The sequence below is a fragment of the Giraffa tippelskirchi genome, chromosome 10 (genome assembly GCF_054371585.1).
Source record: "Giraffa tippelskirchi isolate mGirTip1 chromosome 10, T2T-mGirTip1v1.2.pri, whole genome shotgun sequence".
Taxonomy (NCBI): domain Eukaryota; kingdom Metazoa; phylum Chordata; class Mammalia; order Artiodactyla; family Giraffidae; genus Giraffa; species Giraffa tippelskirchi.
The window spans coordinates 30,271,734-30,294,309 of NC_137284.1; the positions used below are offsets into that span (position 1 = coordinate 30,271,734).

General features: G+C 45.3%; 1 protein-coding gene across 1 annotated transcript in view; it reads right to left on the minus strand.

The window, feature by feature from the left end:
* Positions 1 to 22,576, minus strand: part of TENM4 (teneurin transmembrane protein 4) — an 848,025-nt gene that overhangs the window by 25,418 nt on the left and 800,031 nt on the right. The window contains exons 29-30 of the mRNA XM_081537618.1: positions 19,781 to 20,658; positions 3,345 to 3,517 (exon numbers count right to left, since the gene is read on the minus strand). Of these exons, the coding sequence (XP_081393744.1) occupies positions 3,345 to 3,517; positions 19,781 to 20,658 (1,051 nt within the window). The remainder of the gene's footprint in view (positions 1 to 3,344; positions 3,518 to 19,780; positions 20,659 to 22,576) is intronic.

The following is a 22,576-nucleotide window of genomic DNA, read 5'->3' on the forward strand; positions in this document are numbered from 1 at the left end:
CCTGAAGTTTACTCAAACTCATGTCCATTGAGTCGGTGATGTCATCCAACCATCTCATCCTCTGTCGTCCCCTTCTCCTCCCACCTTCAATCTTTCCCAGCATCAGGGTCTTTTCAAATGAGTCAGTTCTTTACATCAGGTGGCCAAAGTACTGGAGTTTCAGCTTCAGCATCAGTCCTTCCAATGAATATTCAGGACTGATTTCCTTTAGGATGGACTGGTTGGATCTCCTTGCTGTCCAAGGGACGCTCAAGAGTCTTCTCCAACACCACAGTTCAAAAGCATCAATTCTTCAGCACTCAGCTTTCTTTACAGCCCAACTCTCACATCCACACATGACCACTGGAAAAACCATAGCCTTGACTAGACAGACCTTTGTTGGCAAAGTAATGTCTTTGCTTTTTAATATGCTGTCTATGTTGGTCATAACGTAGTAAATAGTGAAAAGTACTATTGCACAGAGCCTGAGAGCACAGACTTTGGAGCTAGACCGCCTGGACTCAAGTCCTACCTCTGCTGCTCTCTTTCTGCAAGACTTTGGGCAAATTCCTTAAGCTTTCAGGCCTCTGTTTTTTATCTACACATTAGGGATAATAGTTGTACAGTTACCTCTCGGGATTAAGTGGGAGGATGACCGTGAAGATTTGAGAAGAGCGCTGAGCCTCTAGTGTATGTTACATAAATGTTAGTGATCACTAGTTGCGTGTGTCGGGTGCTGTGCTGGTCACTGTCATGTCCATCTTTCATCATCTTTCCTTCATCTCCTCTGCCCCATTTCACACACTTGTCAGACTGAACTTTTCTAGTACCTATAATGGTCCTTCCATAGCTCCCCTTTGCCTGCAGATTCTTGCTTAAGAGAATGTGTCCTAGAGCCTATCTGTCTGGGTCTAAATACCTACTAGTTGTGTGACTTTGGATAAGCCACTTAACCTCTCGACGCCTCATTATCTTCATTTGGAAAAATGGAGATATTAATCATACCTCAGAGGGTTGTTGTAAGGATTTAAAAAGGATGATGAATATAAAATACTAAAAATATACTTCACACAGAATAAGTGCTCAAAATGTTAGCTAACGCTGTTATTCTCACATGTGCTCAGTAAACATTTGCTGGATCAGACTAGATATACACTGGGCTGTGTCAAGCAATGAGGATACAGCGGTTTCTGCAGGAAACCCTCACTGAATCTTTCCTGTGAGGATGGCACCAGATCGGCCTCTCTCCCTCCTACTCCCTCCCCCCACCATCTTTCTCCCCTTCTCTCGCCCACACATGCAGAATTCTAAAATCTGCCTCAAACTTGCCATGCATTATTCACTGACAATCTGTATTTTACTCCCTTTGAACAGTGAGAAAGCCTGTGTCAATTTATCTTTTAAAGCTGTTCCTTGCTGAATCCACATATGTCCATTAATGGTGCCTGTGGCTGGAACAGCATCTGCAGAGGCCCCATCTCAAACGATCCCCGTTTAATGTGAGCTGTGACTTCCCAAGACTGCTGCTCATTAGTAGCTGCTTCTTATTTCTTCCCATAGTTCAGATATAAGATGAAACTGAACGAGCTTTTTTGACAAAGACTCTACTGAAACGGCTGCAAAACCGAGCATCTGAGCCTGGTACGAAATGAGGAAAGAGAGCTTGGCAGAGGTACCAAAGAGGAAAAAGAGGTATCAGCTTTCCTGGATTCTGAGATGGACTTTTCACATTTTAATGTTTCTGAAATTGGAATGTGTCTTAAGTCCTCATATGGATTTTGAGCAGTGCGTCTCCTGGCCCCCTCCAACTGAGAAGTTGTTATTAAATTGATGGTACATTTTAAAACTGAGGAGATGTGCCACTTTTGAATTTTTAAAAGTTGTCTAAATATTAGAAGGTCTGCGTCAACTTTTGAGAAAAATGCTACAGGCCAGCTTAGACGTATGGAGCAGAGGAGGCAATTCTTAACCACAGGGAAGTAAACAGGTTTGAAGGATAAGATGTTTGTGTGTCATAAGCTGCCCTCTCATCCTTGGTCAGCCAGGGTTCTGGCTGACCAGGAATTGGTACCTTTTCTTGGGAATAACCCAGTTGGCACATAAATACCTAGAATCTATCCCAACCCACTGCTAAAGGTGCTTGGTGAAGAAGGAATTCCAGGGCTTAATTTCTCTTTCTTTGACTGGAAACTGATACTGTTCTTTGAGTTTTGTTAAAGGCATAGGACTACAGTTGGGGTAAAAATGGTTGTGGAAATACATGGTTATTCTCTTACAGTAAATCAAAGTGCCTGTTAATCAGTTAATTAATCCAACAAGTACTTCCTAAGCAGTACTATGTGCCTAGCCCATGCCAGTCCCTCTGTGTTTGTTGTCTGAAGAAACTGAGCAACCCTAGGAGGCAGGACTTGTAATTCAGCCCCATTTCCCAGACCCAGAAACTGAGGATCAGAGAAGACTGACTCCACCCAGTCCACTCCGGAGCTGGTACAGCAGGTGCAAGGGCCCAGTGTGTCTGCCCTGGAACTGCCGGGCACCATCCAACATGGCTCTAGCTTGCTTTCTTTCCCCAGAGTAGAAACTTGAGGGCCACGGTGATGGGGTGGCAGAGTCAGGACTAGAATTTGGGGCTCTGACTCTCAGACCAAGACTCTTTTTACAGCTTTGTGTCAAAGCTTTGGGGAGTATGCCAGGGAAAAACATCAAATAAGACTTTCCCTAGTGACCCCTTCTTTTCTTTCTTGCTTACTAAGTCCAACAAAGCTACAACCTCTACTTTGGGTCACCACGCCCCATGAGAACAATCATGGCAAACAATTCACAGCAAAGTTACTTCTTTGTGATTTATCTGAAGCTAAAAGATCAACTCATATCAGGGTTTATTTGATGGACGCAGAGAAGGGTCTCTTCTCCATAGAGTCCTAGAAGAGGAACAAGGCAGTCTCACCCGAGATTCAGGGAGGCCTTCTCCAAGGCCCAAATCCCTTTCATAATTAGGTGTAATTATTCTTGTCCTTTGTCCTCGCCAGGCACCAGAGTGAGAGTCAGTCTTTAATCTGGAAGCCACTGGAATGGCAGAATAGCGAGGTCACCTGGATTAGTAGCTAATGGATTCTCTACCCTTTGTTCTGCTGATAATGGGATGAGACAATGAAATATTACTCTAAAGCTTGGGGGAGAGACTCTACAGGGCTCAGGCTGGTGTGTTTTGCAAATTAGGTGGTGATACAGTGAGAAACCAGTTGTCATGCTTTTCTGTTCTTGGGCAGCTGCAGTAGTAGCAGCTTGTTTCTCGTGCCATCCTCCTGCAAAGGGGGCCTCCCCACCCCACTGTCTCCAAGTCCCCAGGCCCCCGGCTGGCTTACCTTGCAGCAGTGTATAGAAGGCTCCGGAGGCAGACAGGTTGGTGGTTATGGTGACGTCGTCCTTGCTGGAGGTCTCCACCTGGACGTGCACTGAGCTGTCTGTATCACTTCGGAAACTGCTCACCTGGCCAGTCGGGAAGGTCACATTTGTCAGGCGGCCAAAGCTGTCATACCTGAAAACCAAGGGGTGGCTCTGAGTAACAGAGATATAATGGTGCCATTGCTGCAGCCTGGCATTTCCTACCTTATGTCATGGTTTTGCATGTTCCACTTTTCTTTCTGCTCAGATACATTTTCATGTCTCCAACATCTCTTTAGACACAACTCCACCTGCTGATATTCAACTGCAGGCAGACAATTTCTCTCTCTTGAGTCTTCCTTGCCTAATTCTCCAGGATTCCTGTGAGCAATGTGTGGAAGTGCCCTGTTGCTATGAACTAATACTCACTCACTAAGAGCCAGATGATGGTGCCCCAGGTGGCACGAGTGGTAAAGAATCTGCCTGCCAATGCAGGAGACCTAAGAGACGTGGGTTCAATTCCTGGGTCAGCAAGATCCCCTGGAGGAGGAAGTGGCAACCGATTCCAGTATTCTTGCCTGGAGAATCCCACTGATAGAGGAGCCTGGCAAGCTACACACAGTTCACATGGGGCCACAAAGAGCTGGACATGACTTAGCACATGCATGTGTGCACACACACACCACACACACCACACACACACACACACACCTGAGATGGATGATCCAGGGTCTTAGAGCTGGGCGACTCCCAGAGGCAAGGAGTCAAAGTGGATGCTTGAATACCTTCTCAAACCTCCACCTCCCCCACCCCCGCCACAAGAACTGCTTAAGCAGGTTTCTCCTGACCAGCACTACAGATGGGGCTTCCTAGGAAGCCACAGAGCCTGGGAAAAGGGGACTTTGAATTCAGACCAGGATTCTGTTGCCACAGAAGGGGGCTAGACAGATGGGCTCCCGCAGCCCCTTCACATCTAGATTTCACATCTGGCACCAAGTGGCACTCAAAACCCACAGTTTTGCTCTGGTGTGGTCTTTCTAAAGCATCACAAGTGACTCTCAATTCTCTTTCCCATTCTCCTGATGATAAAAGAAATAACCTAAAATTATTCAACACCCACACTATGGCATTCAGATATGGTGCTAGTGCTTTTCATATATTCTTTCCCTTAACCCTCACAACTAGTCTAAAAGACATATATTAGCTTGTTTTTGGAGGACACTCAGAAAGTGAAGTCACTTGCTTCAGGTCACACAGCTAAGTGTGATAGAGTCGAAATTTAAACTTAGATCTCTCTGCTTCCAAGCTGACCCTTGCTTCTCTGTCTTCAGAGAGTGTTTCCAGACCATCTTATTTGCAAGTGTCCATGGCATGTGCTCTCTTACCTGCTACATCTGGCAGATGGCAGGGAGTAGGCTACTAACAGGTAGGTTTGAAGAGCCTTTCTGGACTTGCGTGTGAATGGGATGGGCTTCTCAGGTGGTGCTAGTAGTAAAGAACCTGCCTGCCAATGCAGGAGACACAGGTTCGATCCCTGCATGGTGAAGATCCCCTGGAGGAGGGCATGGCAACCCACTCCAGTGTTCTTGCCTGGAGAATTCCCTGGACAGAGGAACCTGGAAGGCTACAGTCCATGGGATCACAAAGAGTTGGACACGACTGAAGTGACTTAGCATGTGTGCAGGTGAATGGGGATAAAGTTCTTCACCCAGGTGCCAATATTTCTGACTTCTACTCAGGCTCAAGCTTGCGGTGTAGGTTTAGCTGTACATGTCTCCCTCATGTACTTTGGGTCTCCTACTGGACTTCTTTTCCTGCTCAGCTTTTAATACTGGGGTAAAGCTGTTCTCTGGGCGCCTGAGCAAAGGGTTTTAACTATGGTAAAATGAAAGGCCTGAAAGTTCAGCTCCATCCTGGCTCTTCTCCTGAGTCCTTCAGCTGGGCCTGGCTTCCTGATGGGCCCTTGGGTTCCTGCAGCTCCTATGGTTTCAGGTGCGACTTGGTAGGTGAGACCAGGCTGGCTTTCATGGAGCAATTTTCTGCTCAAGGTCAGATTTGGATGCTGTGTGGGTTCTGCCATCCGCCTGCTCTTTCTGTCCCCAGGGCTGGCTGGTACTGATCACGGAATGGTAATGGTCCCGGGCACAGTCAGTCACAGAGGAGGTGTTGGTGAAGGTCTTTTGAGTGAATCATTCCAGTCCTTGACTGGAGACTGACTTTAGGGGGAGGGCCAAACGGCTTTGGGAGAGCTGAATCTTTGGTGCTGAGGTCTGAGGAAGGCGAATGGATGCCCTTTCCATGATGGCAAGAAAAGCAGGGGTTGCAACCATAAACCTCAGGCCTGGGGGTGGTGGGGCAAGGCTGTGCAGATGTATCAGTCCTTTGGGTTCTCTGAGAGGCAGTTCCCTGGTGGCTCAGCTGGTAAAGAATCTGCCTGCAATGCGGCAGACCTTGGTTTGATCCCTGGGTTGTGACAATCCCTTGGAGAAGGGAAAGGCTACCCAGTCCAGTATTCCGGCCTGGAGACTTCCATGGACTGTACAGTCCATGGGGTTGCAAAGAGTCAGACATGACTGAGCAATTTTCACTTTCAGAGGCAGTTAAAGGGTTTGGAAAACTGTTTCCTGTCACGATTCTCTCATTTTTCTCTCTTTGTACCGAGTCAGGTTCTTGTAAGGGGAGGCTCAGTCTGGCTCAGCAGAGAGCAGTGATGAGGCCTGACTTGGAATGGAGGGTGAGAGGTGCAGAGTGCCCCTCAGAGTGGGTGAGGGCATGACTCTGAGAGACCGCTGCGGGTGGTCTCAGGTTAAAGATCTAGACTGTCTGTCTTAAGGCCTCTTTCACCTGGAGGAACTCACATCTCTGCTCCCCTTAACTCTGGGAGAGGCTGGTGTGCTTTTTAGCCCTTTATGGCTGCTGGAAATTTGAACAGGAAGGAATTTCACAAAAATGTTTACAGCGGCTATCTCTGGGAGGTAGAATTACAGGGGATTTTAGTTGCTTCTTTATATGGATTTTATAGTCTCAAGATTTTTAATAATTAACATGGATGATTTTCATCATCAGAAAAGTGCTGTGACGGGACTTCCCTGGTGGTCCAGTGGTAAAGAATCTGCCTTGCAATGCAGTGGACGTGGGTTCCATCCCTGGTCGGGGAGCTAAGACCCCATGTACCCAGGGGCGACTAAGCCCATGTGCCGCAGCTACTGAGTCCACCAGCTCTGCAACTAAGACCCCAGCCAAATACATACATTAAAAAAGAAGAAGAAGAAGAAGAAAAGAAAAGTGCTGTGACAAGGCAAGTAATGCCTCATGAGCATGGCCACCTTGGGGAAGAGGACTTTTTAAATTGCTGGTAATTTTAGAAGTGTCTCATTTAGAGGACATCTGCCAATAACAACCTGTAGGCCAAATATCACCAGAGCATCCCAAATTTTTGAGCCAAAAATCAAGACTCCCTGCTCTCTAACTTCCCAACCCCCCAACAAAAAAACCCCACCTTTGTCCTGATCATCTTCCCTTTAACTGCAGTCTATGAGTAAGCTGAGTGCTGTCAGATCCCCAGCCATCTTGGAAGGTAACAGGAAGATCCGTTTCAGTCTGACAGTTTCACGGGATGGGTATGCTGTTCTAGTATGGTTCTTTGAACACCTATGATCCATGTACATGCTCTTTATTAATCTAATTTCCTGGCCTAACTGGATAAAAAAGATTTTATTACACCGTGCAAAATACTTAAAAAGGAGTTCTGGAGTCTTACAATTTTGACTTGATAGATTATTCATTGGGCTTCCCTGGTGGTTCAGATGGTAAAGAATCTGCCTGCAATGCAGGAGAACTGGGTTTGATCCCTCGGTATGGAAGATCTCCTAGAGAAAGGTATGGTTACCCACTCCAGTATTCTTGTCTGGAGAATTTCATGTCACCTTGATGCTACTTCTATCAAGGCCCTACTCAAACGCCACCACCTACAAGTCTCCCCATCCCGTCTTCTCCCAGTGATCCTCTGGAATGTGCCCCCTGCATCACAACAGCTGATGTACAACTTGTCTCTAGCTTTGGCCTTGGAGCGCCTGAGCCAGGACAGGATTGTGAGGTCAGACAGTCAGGCTGGGAATCTGGATTCCAGCATTTGCCAGCCACGGGACCCTGAAGGACTGGCCTTTGGTTCATCTCAGCTTCCCTAGCATAGGGGCTAGGAGAGAGATGAGCAGGGGATGGTGGCCAAACAGATAAATGAATGCAGGATTGCATGTGCGAGGCCTCTTTCCTGCTTCTTCAGAGAACAGAGACCACGATTCACTAACATGCCACCCCCTGCAGGACCTACAGAGACCTGACACATAGTACGTCCCTGATAAACATCTGCTGAATGCACAAATATGGAAACAACCACTTTCACTAAACGATAGTTGAGCTATCTCCTTAGGCATCTCCCCAGAGTTTTAGCTTCCAAGCTAGAAAGAGGCTTTGCATAAAGCCAGACAATTGTAATTATTATCGAAGGTGGCCTGTAATACATAATTAAATTGAGCCCGAAGATGATACGATGAAAAGGCCGCATGCCATCAAGATCTGGCTTTCTAGGAGATGGCCAAAAAGCAGTAATTTCCACTCCTCATGTTTTCCATTAGAAGGACTGAATGTCTTAATTAAATGAACATCAAACAGCACAGCCCATTTATAGAATTTTCTTGTCTCTTGTTCACTCATTTCAGCACTTTCTGGAGCTTGAGAAATGCCACTGGCTCTCTCCGCCACCTGATCAATTCCTGAGATTATCCCATCCAAACGCTGCTGCTTCTGCCTCTGCGGGGAGGAGCTGGGGCTACCCTTTCTCCGGACCGTGACCTTTGCCCTGTGGCCGCCTCCGTGCATCCTTTTCTCTTCCTGCTACCCAGTTGCGAAGGGAAAGGATGCAGTTGCTTCCCAGCAGGATGCTGGAGACAGGTCTCTGTCTGCAGCAGTGCCTGGATTCTGGCCCCATGAGGGACAACTTCTGGACAATGGCTTGGATACATCTGTTGCAGCTTTACTTAAATTACTGGCCAATTTTCTTCCTATCACAGAAGAACAGAAGGAACAGGTCAGTGTGGGAAGGTCCTTGGAGCCAGGTGGTTTAGGCTTTGAATCTAGGCTCTACACTTGCCAGCAATGCAACCCTAGAGGGCTGGCACTCAGTTCTGTGTCCCTGCCAACCATCAAACCCCCACCACAAATGGTATTATTTCAGGCAGGTTATATAGCGTAACCTTTGTGTGCCTCTGAATTCTCCTCTCTAAGACGTGGGTAATAATACCCATCTCAGGGAGATACTGTGAAGATCAAACAAGGTAACATATTTCAATGCCAGTTCCTTCCAGCGACTGCGGGACCCCATGAGATAGCCCTCACTAGACTGTCAACTCCCTGAGGGAAGCGCCTTTGTTCAGTCACTGATGTATCCCTAGAACTTAGGGGAGTGCCTGGCATAGAGTTCAGTTCAGTTGCTCAGTCATGTCCGACTCTTTGTGACCCATGGACTGCAGCACACCAGGCTTCCCTGTCTATCACCAACTCCTGGAACTTGATCAAACTCATGTCCATCAAGTCGGTGATGCCATCCAACCATCTCGTCCTCTGTCACCCCCTTCTCCTCCTGTCTTCAATCTTTCCCAGCATCAGGGTCTTTTTCAATGAGTCAGTTCTTCACATCAGGTGGCCAAAGTATTGGAGCTTCAGCTTCAGCATCAGTCCTTCCAATGAATATTCAGGACTGATTTCCTTTAGAATGGCCTGGTTGGATCTCCTTGCAGTCCAAGAGACTCTCAAGAGTCTTCTCCAACACCACAGTTCAAAAGCATCAGTTCTTCAGTGCTCAGCTTTCTTTATGGTCCAACTCTCACATCTGTACACGACCACTGGAAAAACCATAGCTTTGACTAGACGGACCTTTGTTGGCAAAGTAATGTCTTTGCTTTTTAATATGCTGTCTAGGTTGGTTATAACATTTCTCCCAAGGAGTAAGCGTCTTTTAATTTCATGGCTGCAGTCACCATCTGCAGCGATTTTGGAGCCCAAGAAAACAAAGTCTCTCACTGTTTGCATTGTTTCCCCGCCTATTTGCTATGAAGTGATGGGACCAGATACCATGATCTTATTTTTCTGAATGTTGAGTTTTTAGCCAACTTTTTCACTCTCCTCTTTCACTTTCATCAAGAGGCTCTTTGTTCTTCTTCGCTTTCTGCCATAAGGGTGGAGTCATCTGCATATCTGAGGTTATTGATATTTCTCCTGGCAACCTTGATTCCAGTTTGTGCTTCATCCAGACTGGCATTTCTCATGATGTCCTCTGCATATAAGTTAAATAAGCAGGGTGACAACATACAGCCTTGACGTACTCCTTTCCCAATTTGGGAACCAGTCTGTTGTTCCACGTCCAGTTCTAACTGTTGCTTCTTGACCTGCATACAGATTTCTCAGGAGGCAGGTCAGGTGGTCTGGTATTCCTATCTCTTGAAGAATTTTCCATAGAGTAGATGCTCAATAATGTGAATGAGTGAGTGTAGGTGGAATGATCTGCTCATTCTTTATTTTCCTGCTTTTCCCAACTTCACCTTGAAGCCTACCCCTTCATACTTTCTGCCTTCCATTCCATTTGCTTCTGAACACGTTCAAACCAGGCTTGGGGTGCTCATGCTGACTGGTTCCTTTGCTGGGAATGCTCTTCCTTCTAACCTTGATAGGGCTAGTTCCTTTTATTACTCATGTTTTAGTTCAAATGTTATTATTTCAGCAAGGCCTTCTCTGGTCACCCTTTCTGATGGGTCCTCCCATCTTGATCACATCAATCAGCAGTCCCCAACCTTTTCAGCACCAGGGATCAGTTTCGTGGAAGACAGCTTTTCCACAGACTTGGGGCAGGGGATGGTTTCAGGATGGTTCAAGCATGTTATACAGATTGTGCACTTTATTTCTACTATGAATACATCAGCTCTGCCTCAGATCACTGGGCATTAGATCCTGGAGGTTGGGGACCCCTGCATTATCTTATTTTACTGTTTTCACTTAGCATCTTGTTTACTTGCTTACCTGTTTGTTGTCTCTCTTTTACCACTAGAATATAAGCTCCATGAAAGCAGGGACCTTGTTTTTATTCTTAGTGCCTGTTGCAGGACCCAGCATGTAAAAGGCACTCAGTATATATTTCTTGGATGAGTGAAGGAATAGTAGATATTATTGTTTATTCAAGACCTAGGATGAGAATAATTAAGAACTCCACCCCTGTTACCCTTTACCTTCTGTATGAGGAAGGGAAAGTACACTAATATTCATATAGTACATTTTAGGTATTGAGCACTGTGCTCACAGCCATCTTTGGAGGTGAACATGATTATCATCATTTCACAACCAATGAAACTGAGGCTCAGAAAAGATAAATAACTTGCTTAAGATCACATGGCTAACAGAGGCATATAGTTTCTGTCAGGTCTGTCTGATCTTAAAGCCTGTGTTCTTTCATCAAGCTTCCTGGAAAGATGATGCTGTTACAAACCAAACCGTTTGTGTTCAACTATGTAAAAGAAAAGATTGTGCTTGGAACTCTGAAGTGTGTAAAGAAGATGGAAAACTTTCTCTTCGAGATGCTTTTCTTTGCTTCCACTACAGCTGACTCTACAGTGATGCTCAGCCCCCAGCTGGGGGTGTGATGGAGACAGCCAGGTGATTGGTTTCTCACTACTTCCCCCACCGACTTTTCTTCACTTGTTTTCCCAAAGCATCTTTGGATTACAGAGAAAGAACACACACAGAAGATTCATAGAGTGGTTGCAAACTTGGCTCTCAGAAGAGGACCACTAGAAGCTATCTTCACACATACTGCAAATGTTTCTTCTTCACACTCAATACTTCACACCTTGATCCACTTCACTACATGCGCTCGGTGAGGAAAATGCTACATTGCCTTTCTGATAGTAAACTTTTTGCTGATCAGGCACTTTTTAGTTGGAAAATAAAGATTTGATTTTTTAGGAATTTCATCTATGACTGTTCCAAACACCACTATCATCAACAAGAGGAAATGGCCCCTGTATTCTCTGTAAATAATTACAGTTCACAGCCCACGCACACCAATAGATCCCTTGACCTCAGGTCTCTGTAACAGAGTGGCATCACTAAACCAGTAACTACTCCAAAACTGCAGCAGAGGCAGGCTCCTTGTTGGCTCTGCAATAAAAATTTGTCCTTGCTGCCCATTTCCCATAGAATTAACTCCCAACAATGAATTGTAGCTTTCAGGATTTGTAAGATCTGGCCCACCCTCTCTCCGTAGGTCTTATCTCTCATTGATGTTATATTTGAGGCCATGCATCTGCTAGAAAGTTCTTAGGTAGATCTGAGATTGAACCCTGGCTGCTCTGCCATTTATGTGAACAGTGTCACAGAGCCAGTCAGTGGCTGTGCTGTTTATTCTTTTCCCTCCTCAGACTCATTTTCTACCCTTCTCTGTGCCCTGACGGGCTGACCTCTGCAGACTGCGTCCCTGGGGCCTTCCCTTGCAGGCTTGCTTCTGGTTGAGTACAGCCAATGGTAGGCAGTGGTAAGAGACTGCAGGTCAAGAGGAGTTTTCCCTACTCTCTATCTCCTTTGGTCCCATATTTCTAATAATGGATGCATACACCCCAAATTACAGCTCCTACCAGATGCCTTCTACATGGCTGCAACTCCCACTGGGCTTTAGTAACAACATCTTGTTACTTCCCTGCCTTGCCCTTCAGTCCGAGGGCTGGTAATGGTGGTTCCGTGTTTTTAGTGCCTGGGTGCCTCACCATCCTTCCTTGGTCCCCTTATTCTTGCCTATAACTCTGCATCATTTTTCGACTGGAAATATTTTTTTTTTTTTTGCAGGATATAGAAATCTGGGTTGACAGATTTCTTTTTTCTTTCTTGCAGCATTTCTGTTTTCCAGTTTATATGTATTTCTCTTTTCAAATTTCTTCTTCTGATGAGAAGTCTGCTATGATTCTTATCTTTGCTCCTCTGTAAAAAAAAATAATGCCCTGTATGGCACTGCTTTCAGGATTCTCTTTTTCTTTTGTATTCAGCAGTTTGAATACGATATGCATAGATATCTGTGGATGTGTATGTACTTATTCTGCTTGGTGTTTTCTGAGATTTTGGGTCTGTGGTTTTGGTGTCTAATTACATATGGATAGTTCTCAACCATTATTTCCTCAAATGTTTCTCCTGACTTGTTCTTTCTGTCTTCTTCTAGAATTCTAATTAAATGTATACTAGAGCAGATGATGTCCCCCAGCTCTTAGATGCCCTATTCTATATTTTTTCTTTTTTTCCTCTTTGTGTTTCAGTTTGGATAATTTCTATTGATCTATCTCCTTTCCTCAGCTGTCTCAACTTTACTGATAAGCCCATAAAAGACAGTTTTTACCTCTATGTTCTTCATTTCTAACATTTCCAATTGATTCTCTCTTACAGTTTCCATTTCTCTGCTGAAATTATCCATCTGATCTTGCATGTTGTCCACCTTTTCCATCACAGTATTTCATTTTAGCTGCCTGGCATGCAGGCTATTAGATCCCTGACCAGGGGTTGAACCTGGGCCCTTCATAGTGAGCATGAAGCGTCCTAACCACTGGATAATCAGGGAATTCCCAACATAATTTTCGTTAAATTCCTGAGAGACAGCAACATCTGTGTCACATGTGAGTGTTCTTCTGATGATATCTTTGTCTCCTGGAAGAGTGCTGCTTTTTCTTGCCTTTTTGTAGATTCAGTTGAAAGTGTGATGTCTTGTGTAGCACAGTAGAGACTGAGGTAGTAGATTTGGGGTATGAGTTTTCTTCTGCTTGCACTTTAGTGAGAGAGTTTAAGTTAATTTAGTTAGGATTTGGGCTGGCTTTGAAATGTGTTATTTCTATGGTTCACCTTAATGCATCACAGGCTTTACATTCCTCCAGCCATATCTTATATTTAGTGTGTGAAACTAGTTGCCAGAGGGTTTTTTTTTTTTCCTCAATGTGCCTACTCTATTCTCAGTTTTAGGTCCCATCTTTGTGCCCAGCCTTAGAAAGGGTCTCTTTTTAGGCTCTTGTACCCTTCTTATCTCCTTTCCAGTAGTATTCCGCTTTTCATTGTTATGTTTAGCTTTTTAGCTAGCAGTGGTGGATGGTAAGCTTGAGAGAATTCTCTTTTGTTCTGATTGAGCCTCAATTTTATATCAATATTTGCATGTATCCCTGAGTCTCAGGAGTGTGGCCTCTTCAGCGCTCCTGCCCCTTTCAGGCTGTTCTTCTGGGCCCATTAAGTATTCCTGCTCCTCTTCCAGCAGTAGTTAGAATAGCATTCACTGTCCTCTCCACAAATTAAGGCTTTTGTTCCATATGGGAGATCAGGTGAGAAGGGTCTGAGTGAAGCAGGCAGAAATTTGCGCCCCCTCCCTCAGCAACTGCTGTACCCCTCCTCCAGGTCTACCACAAGGGATTATTTTCCTACTTTTTTTCTGTAGTACCTGCTGGGGTTTGTGGAGAAAAGTTTTGGAGAACGTGGATTCTCCCAATTTCTGCAGCCTCCAAGGGCTACATACTCTCCTGCCAGGACACATTTAGTCTTCATAAATTCCCCAAGCTGAACACCTTTCTCCCAGGGACTAGTTGCAACTGCCCCAGGGAAGCTGGCACCCACATCTTGTCTGTGATGTGGCACTCTGTAAAAGACCTGGCCACTTGGTTGCCCTGTGACCTCAGAGAAGGAGTTCAAGGAAAACTCATGCATTTGCCATTTGTCTGGCTTATTTTCATTGCAAGGATGGGAACAACGCTTTTTCTGGGTCTTATATCCTCAAGCAAAAACGGGAAGCCAAGTCTCCTCATTGGAACCATTTGAATTGAATTCTGTTTCCTGCTAGGAGTACTGACAGTACTGTAGCTGTGATGTAAACCTAGTATTTTTCTCAGGACAGCATTTTTTTTTTTCTTCCCTTCTTGATTTCCCTTCCCTCCCGAATGTAACTTTCACTCATAAAATAGTTACTGAGCACCTCCTAGTTGGCAAGCCCCAAGCATGTACAGAGGGGCATGAGTTAGGGTCTCAGGGTAGATAGCTTGAGCATAAGGATGATGGGAGCTGTCACAGGGCTCTGGGTGCCAGAACCACTTCCCCTATGAAACTTACTCATGCCCATCTAATAAGTCAATTTGGGAACCTGCCTCCTCTCATTAGGCCATTTTCTTAGCCAGCAAATACCACCTTCCCAGGAGCCCAAGCCTGAAACTAATGATGCCACATGCTAGAGATGAAAGCATTCAAGACCCCTTTTAGGTTTCCGATCGGCAGATCTTTGGGTTGAGGAAGAAAAGGATCCTCGATTCCCCAGAATTATAAACACTTTGACTCAAGCTGCTTGCTCTGACATGTGAGATGTTTATGTTAGATGTATTAATCTGTTGAGAGGGTCGATAAAGCCAACTTAAATTTGTTTCAGTAATAGCCTGTGTTATAGGCAAGCCTGGGCTGATTTTTTTTAAAAAGTATTAGAGCATTTTGGTTTGGAATCCATTAAGCTGCCTCATGGACGTAAAAGTAGGAAATTCACTGGAGCAATGTGTATTGGCAAAATCTGTCCAAATCTGTGTTGAGAAATACCATAATGATAATAATTTTTATACCATAACTTCTTGGGAGCAACAAAGGTTGCAAAGTATTTCCACTTTCAGCATTTACTTAGTCTTTTGATCCCTATAATGGCCCTAAAATGAGGTAGGTCAGGCATTATTTCTGTCTGGTTGAGACATGGGTCTGGAAGCCAGCCTGCTCCTGAAATCACATGGCAAATATCCAGTAAAAATAAGTATCTGGTATCCTTGCTATGTTCACAACCTGAACTGAACCATTTTTCCTGGACCCATTCTGTATAACCCTTTCCCGTCCATTTTGGGTATTCTCGGGAATCTGATCCCTTTCTTGATTCATACCTTCATCCCTCAGACTTGACACCTGAGTCTGCTCTCCTGATCTGCCCTCTAATTCCTGTGTGCGTGCATGTGTGTGTGTGTGTGTGTGTGTTAGTTGCTCAGCTGTGTCCGACTGTTTGTGATCCCATGGACTGTAGCCCACTAGGCTCCTCTGACCATGGAATTCTCCAGGCAAGAACACTGGAGTGGGTTGCCATTTCCTTCTCCAACGGATCTTCCCAACCCAGGGACTGGACCTGGGTCTCTTGTACTGCAGGCAGATTCTTTACCATCTGAGCCACAAGGGAAGCCCTCCTCTAATTTCTACTAACTTCAATTACAACTTTGGTCTGTTTCTTTGATTAGCTGACTCGCAGCTGCTGCCAGGTAATACCTTACATGCCCAAACAACATCTCTGCAGTTACTTATACTACTGCTTGAAATGCTAATACTAATATTACTTGAAATAATAATAACAGCAATAGCAATAGCTGTCATTTGAGTACTTATGATGAGTCAGATATTGTTTTCCATATTTTATCTCACTGAAAATTTGAACCCCAGACTATCCCTATGAAAAAGATACAACTTTAATCCGTAACATACAGATAAGCTACAAAGAATTTAGGTGAACCCAATCAGTGTAGTTGAAAGAACATGGACGTGTGTTCTGGCTCTACTAAGTTCTCACTGTGTGATTTTAGACTAGTTACCTACTCTCTCTGTGCCTTGGTTTGATCATCTGTAAAAAACAGGACTGATAATCTCTACCATCTGAGGTTGCTGTGAAGATTAAATGGGAAAGAGCCTGGTACACAGTTGGATCTCAAAAAAAGTGATTTTCACTTTTTTCTTTTAGGGCTTTTATCTTCTGCTTCTGAATACAGCTATGAAGTAGATACTTTGGAATTCCAAATGCTATTTTCTAAAAAGTGATGGCACTAACTTTTCCTTCTTCATAAACCGTCAAATATGGCTGTAAAATTTCATCAAGGAAGACCAGGAGAGGGGAAGGGGATCCTTGCTGGTAGAGGTGCAGGAAATGCTTTTCAATTTCAGGGCTGGTTGAGAGTAACGGCTGCAGTGATGTGTAAGCATTCAGTCTGCGATTTGAGGGACTGACCTTGAGAACGAATCCAGGGCACCAACTTGCTCTGACAAAGAAACCCCTGTATTGGCTAAATAATGTATAAGGGATTTCCACTGGGCAACTGGGGGAAAATTGAATTATTTAATGTATTTCCACTTCGATGAGTTAATCAAGATAATTGCTGTTTTCCTGGATCTTTGGCTTTTTATTTTTGTAATTAACAAGGTGCCTGTTTGAAGAAGGGAATTTAGAAAGTGAACTTTGTACACACCACTGTGACTTTTTTTTGGTGCAAACTGTATTCAAAAATCTATGATAGCTCCCTTTGTTTGGGACTCTAGGACTGTGAGAAACTGATGCTTTATCAAGGTTGAGAAAAACTTAAGAGTTCAAGGATTCAAGTTCATTTGGGATTAACAAACTCCGCAGGGGGCAGCAGGGCAGAGCTGCAGGAGTCTGAGTCCTGGCATCAGACAGACATGGGCTGTGATCCCTGTTCTGTGTGGTCTCACTAGACAACAATGAACAAATGAGCCTCTCTGAGCCTCAGTGTCTCAGTTTCTGTTCCTTCCAGAGATGATTTGAGGCCTGAATGCAGTAACACAGTTCCTAGCCCATCAGTGATGGGCAGCAAGGCTAGTTCCTTCCCTGTCTCCCATGTACCTGTCTAATATTTGACAGTCTCAGTTGTGTGGAACATGGCTAAAACCTCAAAAAGAAGCTAAAAAAGGATCTAAGTAGAAATAGATGTTACAAGTCTCTTCATTAAAATACCTCATAGAGGAACACCCTGGAGATATATATATATATACATATTTAATTTTGGCGAAGATTATAATAAGCTGAATGTCTGGTTCTCTGACTACACCATTTACGAACCCCTACCCTGGATGAAGAGAAGGGGAAGAGAGCTACTGAAGTCACCACCACGACTGAAACAATGATACGATAGCTCCACGTGGAGGGAGGAGGTGGTAAAACTAAGGATTAGGCACAGGAGCTAAGGTAAGAACCATCACTTCAGGCAGGAATGGACGGGTCTATAGCCTCATTTCCCAGGAACTAGCTTCATATCGAGGTAGGAGACAGATGGGCCCCCGGGCTAGACAGCTGCTATTTGTCGAGTGGAGTAAAATTCAAGCTTTGTTCTCACCTAGACACTCCAAGGACAAAGCTAGTGGCAAAAGCTGAGCTCTGCTAAAGTAAAGCCATAAGAGGCCCACCCCTGAGGTCAAGGACGACTTCCCTGCCTGCCCAAGCTCAGGGAGGCTCCTTGGGGGTCAAAAGGGAGGAAAGGGAGGGGACGCCATCCCGTAAGTGTGGAAATGCGCCCACAGGCCTCTGTGTTGGGATCCACCTTAGCAAAAAGTTGTGCACGCATCCTGGAGAGGGTGCTAGGACCAGTCAGGGGTGAAGAAAGAAACTAGACAATTGGTCAAAAGTAAACAAAGACTCAGAAGGATGATAAGTGATTTAAATCACCTTCTGACTGTGCTCCTCGTCATTCAGGAGGCCCACACTTGTCTCTGGGTGTGTCTCTCTGACTTACTGCATTCCTCTTCATTACAGAGGATGACCATACCCTTTCTCTCTGGGTGTGTATCTCTGGCCTGCTTCTGAGTAAGATAAACAAACTATTTTTCTATGTGCTCTCCCAGACATTATGCTGTGTCTCTAATAATAAACTCTCCATTTTTATAGTTTTTGCCTCCTTGAAATATTCTTGTTTTCAAACTGGGGCAAGAGTCAGGGCCACTTTACTTCTAGCCTCTAGCCCCTGGTTTTCTAGTGACTAGGATTCCTGGTTTTCATCCAGGCTATGGTTTTTCCAGTGGTCATGTATGGATGTGAGAGTTGGACTATAAAGAAAGCTGAGCACCAAAGAATTGATGCTTTTGAACTGCGGTGTTGGAGAAGACTCTTGAGAGTCCCTTGGACCGCAAGAAGATCCAACCGTTAGTCCATCCTAAAGGACATCAGTCCTGAGTGTTCATTGGAAGGACTGATGTTGAAGCTGAAAGTCCAATACTTTGGCCACCTGATGCAAAGAGCTGAATCATTGGAAAAGACCCTGATGCTGGGAAAGATTGAGGGCAGGAGGAGAAGGGGACGACAGAGGATGAGATGGTTGGATGGCATCACCGACTCAACGGACATGGGTTTGGATGGACTCTGGGAGTTGGTGATGGACAGGGAGGCCTGGTGTGCTGCGGTTCATGGGGTCGCAAAGAGTTGGACATGACTGAGTGACTGAACTGACTGACTGACTGATCCAGGTTCAATCCCAGGGCAGGGAGCTGAGATTTTTCTTCAGGACCACACACTGCTGTTTCTCTGAGATCATTATGGCAGCATCAAATGCTTTGTTTCTTATTAACGACCTTGACTCATAAAAGAAAGATTTAAGCCTGTATAATGAGAAGGGAGGCATCTAATGCACTTCATAAATTCCATCCAAAATGTTAAAAGTGAAAGAAAAAGTTTTGAATCATTAAGATGTGGACTTGTGACATGAGTCAGAAAGAGAAAGATAAATACTGTATTCTAACACATATATATGGAATCTAGAAAAATGGTACTGAAGAATTTATTTACAGGGCAACAATGGAGAAACAGACATAGAGAATAGACTTATGGACATGAGGAGAGGGGAGGAGAGGGTGAGGTATATGGAAAGAGTAACATGGAAACTTACATTACCGTATGTAAAATAGATAGCCAATGGGAATTTGCTGTATGACTTGGGGGACTCAAATAGGGGCTCTGTATCAACCTCAAGTGGTGGGATGGGGAGGGAGATGGGAGGGAGGTTCAAAAGGGAGGGGATACATGTATACCTATGGCTGATTCATGTTGAGGTTTGACAGAAAACAGCAAAATTCTGTAAAGCAATTATCCTTCAATAAAAAATAAATTAATTTAAAAAAAAGATGTGGACTTGGATTATGTGGACAATCCTTTCACACGAAACTCTTCCTTCTCCCATTGCCACATTTCTGGACAGTGGTCATGTGGAGATGCTGACACTTAACCAAGTGTTTTTCATCTAAGTCACCTCCCTGTAGTAAGTCCATGGGGGAAGGTTTCCATTTTACATAGGTGGAAGCTGAGGCCTAGAGAGATTAAGTCCATGGGGAAAGCTGGATTCAAGCCCAGCTTCTCTGACTTCAAAGCTCATGCCTTTTCTACCACACCATGTTCCTTCCTAGGAGTAATCATCTGGGTTATTAACATGCAGAATATATAATAGGTCATGGTTTGCATCTCAAGTGAATTAAAATAAAAAACATCCATAAGTGAACACTTCATCAGTTGACCTCTAATTCTACAATGCACCCATGAAACAAAACCTCCAAACGGCCTGGTCGTGATACTTACTCATAAAATGTTGTCCATCCATTTTCGTTGCTCTTGGTGGCCAGCAGGCCAGAGTTGCCGTGGTATGTCATCATGGCCAACTCGTGTCCTTGCGTGGTTACACTCTTGAGTGCACTGTTGGTGCCCATGGTCACCCAGTACACCTGGCCATCTGGGACCACCAGCCAGAGGGGCATCCCTGTGGAGTCTCTGCGGACGTTGACCATGTTGCCATTGTTGTCTGTGATGAGCGTGATGTCGCCATCCCCGGTGTAGGTGAAGTTGTACAGGTAATCTCCCGTGGGTAGGCTTTGGGTGTACAGATGCTTGCCACTGGTATCAAACAGGTAGAGCTCCTGGTCGATTGGGGAGGACAGCTCATACATGTTCTGGGTGTTGAGGAAAGGCTTGTTCTTCCTGATAAACCGGATTCGGATATTCCCAAGGTCGGCCACATAAAGCTCCCCATCAGCACACACGGCCAAGGAAGATGGGATATTCAGCTTCGCATCTTTGGCATAACCATCATCTCCAGAGAAACAATCACAGTTGGCATCATTTTTACAATCACAGCTGCTGGGGGCCCCGGCGACGAGCGAGATCTCTCCGCTTGTGGTGACCTGCCTGATGCGGTTGATCTTCTTCTCATCGGTCTCAGCAATATACAGGACCCCATTGTGAGAGACAGCCAAGGCGGTGGCCGACTCCAGGGTTGCATGCACGGCCACCTTGCTCAGCAGGAAGTGGTCAATGCCAGGCACCTGGCAGTGCATGGGCCTCCCGGCGACGATGCGCACCTGGTGGTTTTCAGAGATCTGCAAGACCACGTTGTTGTCCAGGACATAGAGGGAGTTGTCCATCGGGTTGATGGCTAAGTCTGTGGGCCACTCCAGGCGAACCTGATAATGGAGACATGGACACTCAGATGCCTGGCAAGGTGCCCACCACTGATCATCCCACACCCCGTAGAGCCCTGGGTCGCTGTGGAGTGGGCCAAGCGCCAGCACAGGCAGTCCTGCCTGATCCTCACAGCGGCCTGTCATCATCCGTGGATATTAGCCCCTGATCAGACAGAAACCACGTGAGAGCCACATCGAGACATCTGATGGTCTATGTTAGACTGACAAAACACAAAGAAGGGGATGACAAACAAATAAACAGAAAGAACAGGTGAGAGGAGTCAGACAGGCCTGGATTCACATCCTAGTCCCCCCACTTACAACCTTGGGCAAGTTACTTTGCCTCTCTGAGCCTCAATATTCACATCTGTGAGATAAGTAATGGTGAGTACTGAGAGTCTGACCCTCCGTAAGTGTTCAAAGAATGGCAGCTAATGTTACGGAGGTGGGAGGGAAAGGCAGATGGAGTCTGGAGGCTGAAGGAGAAGTTGTTTAGAGGCTTAAGAAAGATCTTACATGAATTGTTGCTAAACGCATGAAAGAGGATTTCTCACTTCTTTGAGTACATGGAGTAACACATGGCTAGGGGCTGGGGATGTAAAGTGAAAGTGACCCTGGCTCCTTTCTGACATAGTTACAGACCTGTGATTCTCAAATCTGGCTACACAGGAAGGACCCATGGTGATTTAAGAAAGTATTGATGCTCAAATTCCACCTCTGATCAATTAAATTAAATCAATTAAATTAGATCCCTGGTATGGGGCTCTGGCAAAGGCACGAAAGCATCCTGGATGATCCTAATGTGTGCCTGGGAATCAAAACTGGATCTTTCTCCTTCAAGGGTGATCTCTGGCCTGAGAGCATTGGCATTGCCTGAGAGCTGGTCAGCATAGCAGAATGGCAGGCCCCACCCCAAACCTACTGAATCTGAATTGGCATTTCAACAAAATCCCTCGGAGGCTCCTGAGCATGCATACTGAAGCTGGTGATACCTTGCTTTGGATGATGGTTTCTAGCACCTCAGAGAACAAGCCCACCTGGGAGAGATGTACAACGTCAGCTATGGGAATGGAGGGTTCAGAGGTCCTGGGCCCCAGGTCTGCACCTCCTCTGAACCAGGCTGGGATGCCGGCAGGGATCACAGGGGGCTGGCCTGCAGGCGGGCACGCAGGGGACTGTGGCCTGGTAGGTCTAAGGTGAGGATGCTGTTTCTTGCCTTGGTGGCCTTGGAGGCTGGGATGTTGAGTATCTCACCCTGGGAGGTGCAGGCACTAAGGGAAGCCTTTTGCCAACTATGTTCCCTGAGAGGTCTGCCACAATGGATGTGGGCTGACAGCTGCTGCCTGCAGTTGCTTTATCCACCCCACTGCTGGGGACTCTTCGCCTTAGGATCCTAAGCCCCCGACAAGTCCTTGACATTCCGTCCAACTTGGGGCTTATTTAAATAAACGTTATACCTTTGAATGAGCAATTTCTCTTCCAGAAATTTACTCTTGTACACCCCTGACTGCAGAGGTGCTTATCACAGCCATTTCTAATAATGGTGAAAGGTTGGAACCAACCCAGATGCCCAGTGACAGAGACCTGGCTGAAGAAATTATAGTCCATTTCATTCACCCATAGGTTAGAGCACTCTGTGCAGCAGTTAAACGTGATGTTACAGATGGATATTTAATGACATGGGAAGATGTTTGCTACGTATTAAGTGGAAACAACAGTTTGCAGAACCATAAGCACAGTGTGATCCCAACTGGGGAAGACGACAGACAATAATAAACTAGATAAATGATGGGTAAAAGGGGTGGGGGTTAAAAGCTCCAGGGTTATATACCAAATGTATTGGGAGGAGAGGTAATTTTAACTTTCTTCTTTGTCATTTTTAATTTTTTATATTTCCTGCAATGTGCACGTGGCAGTT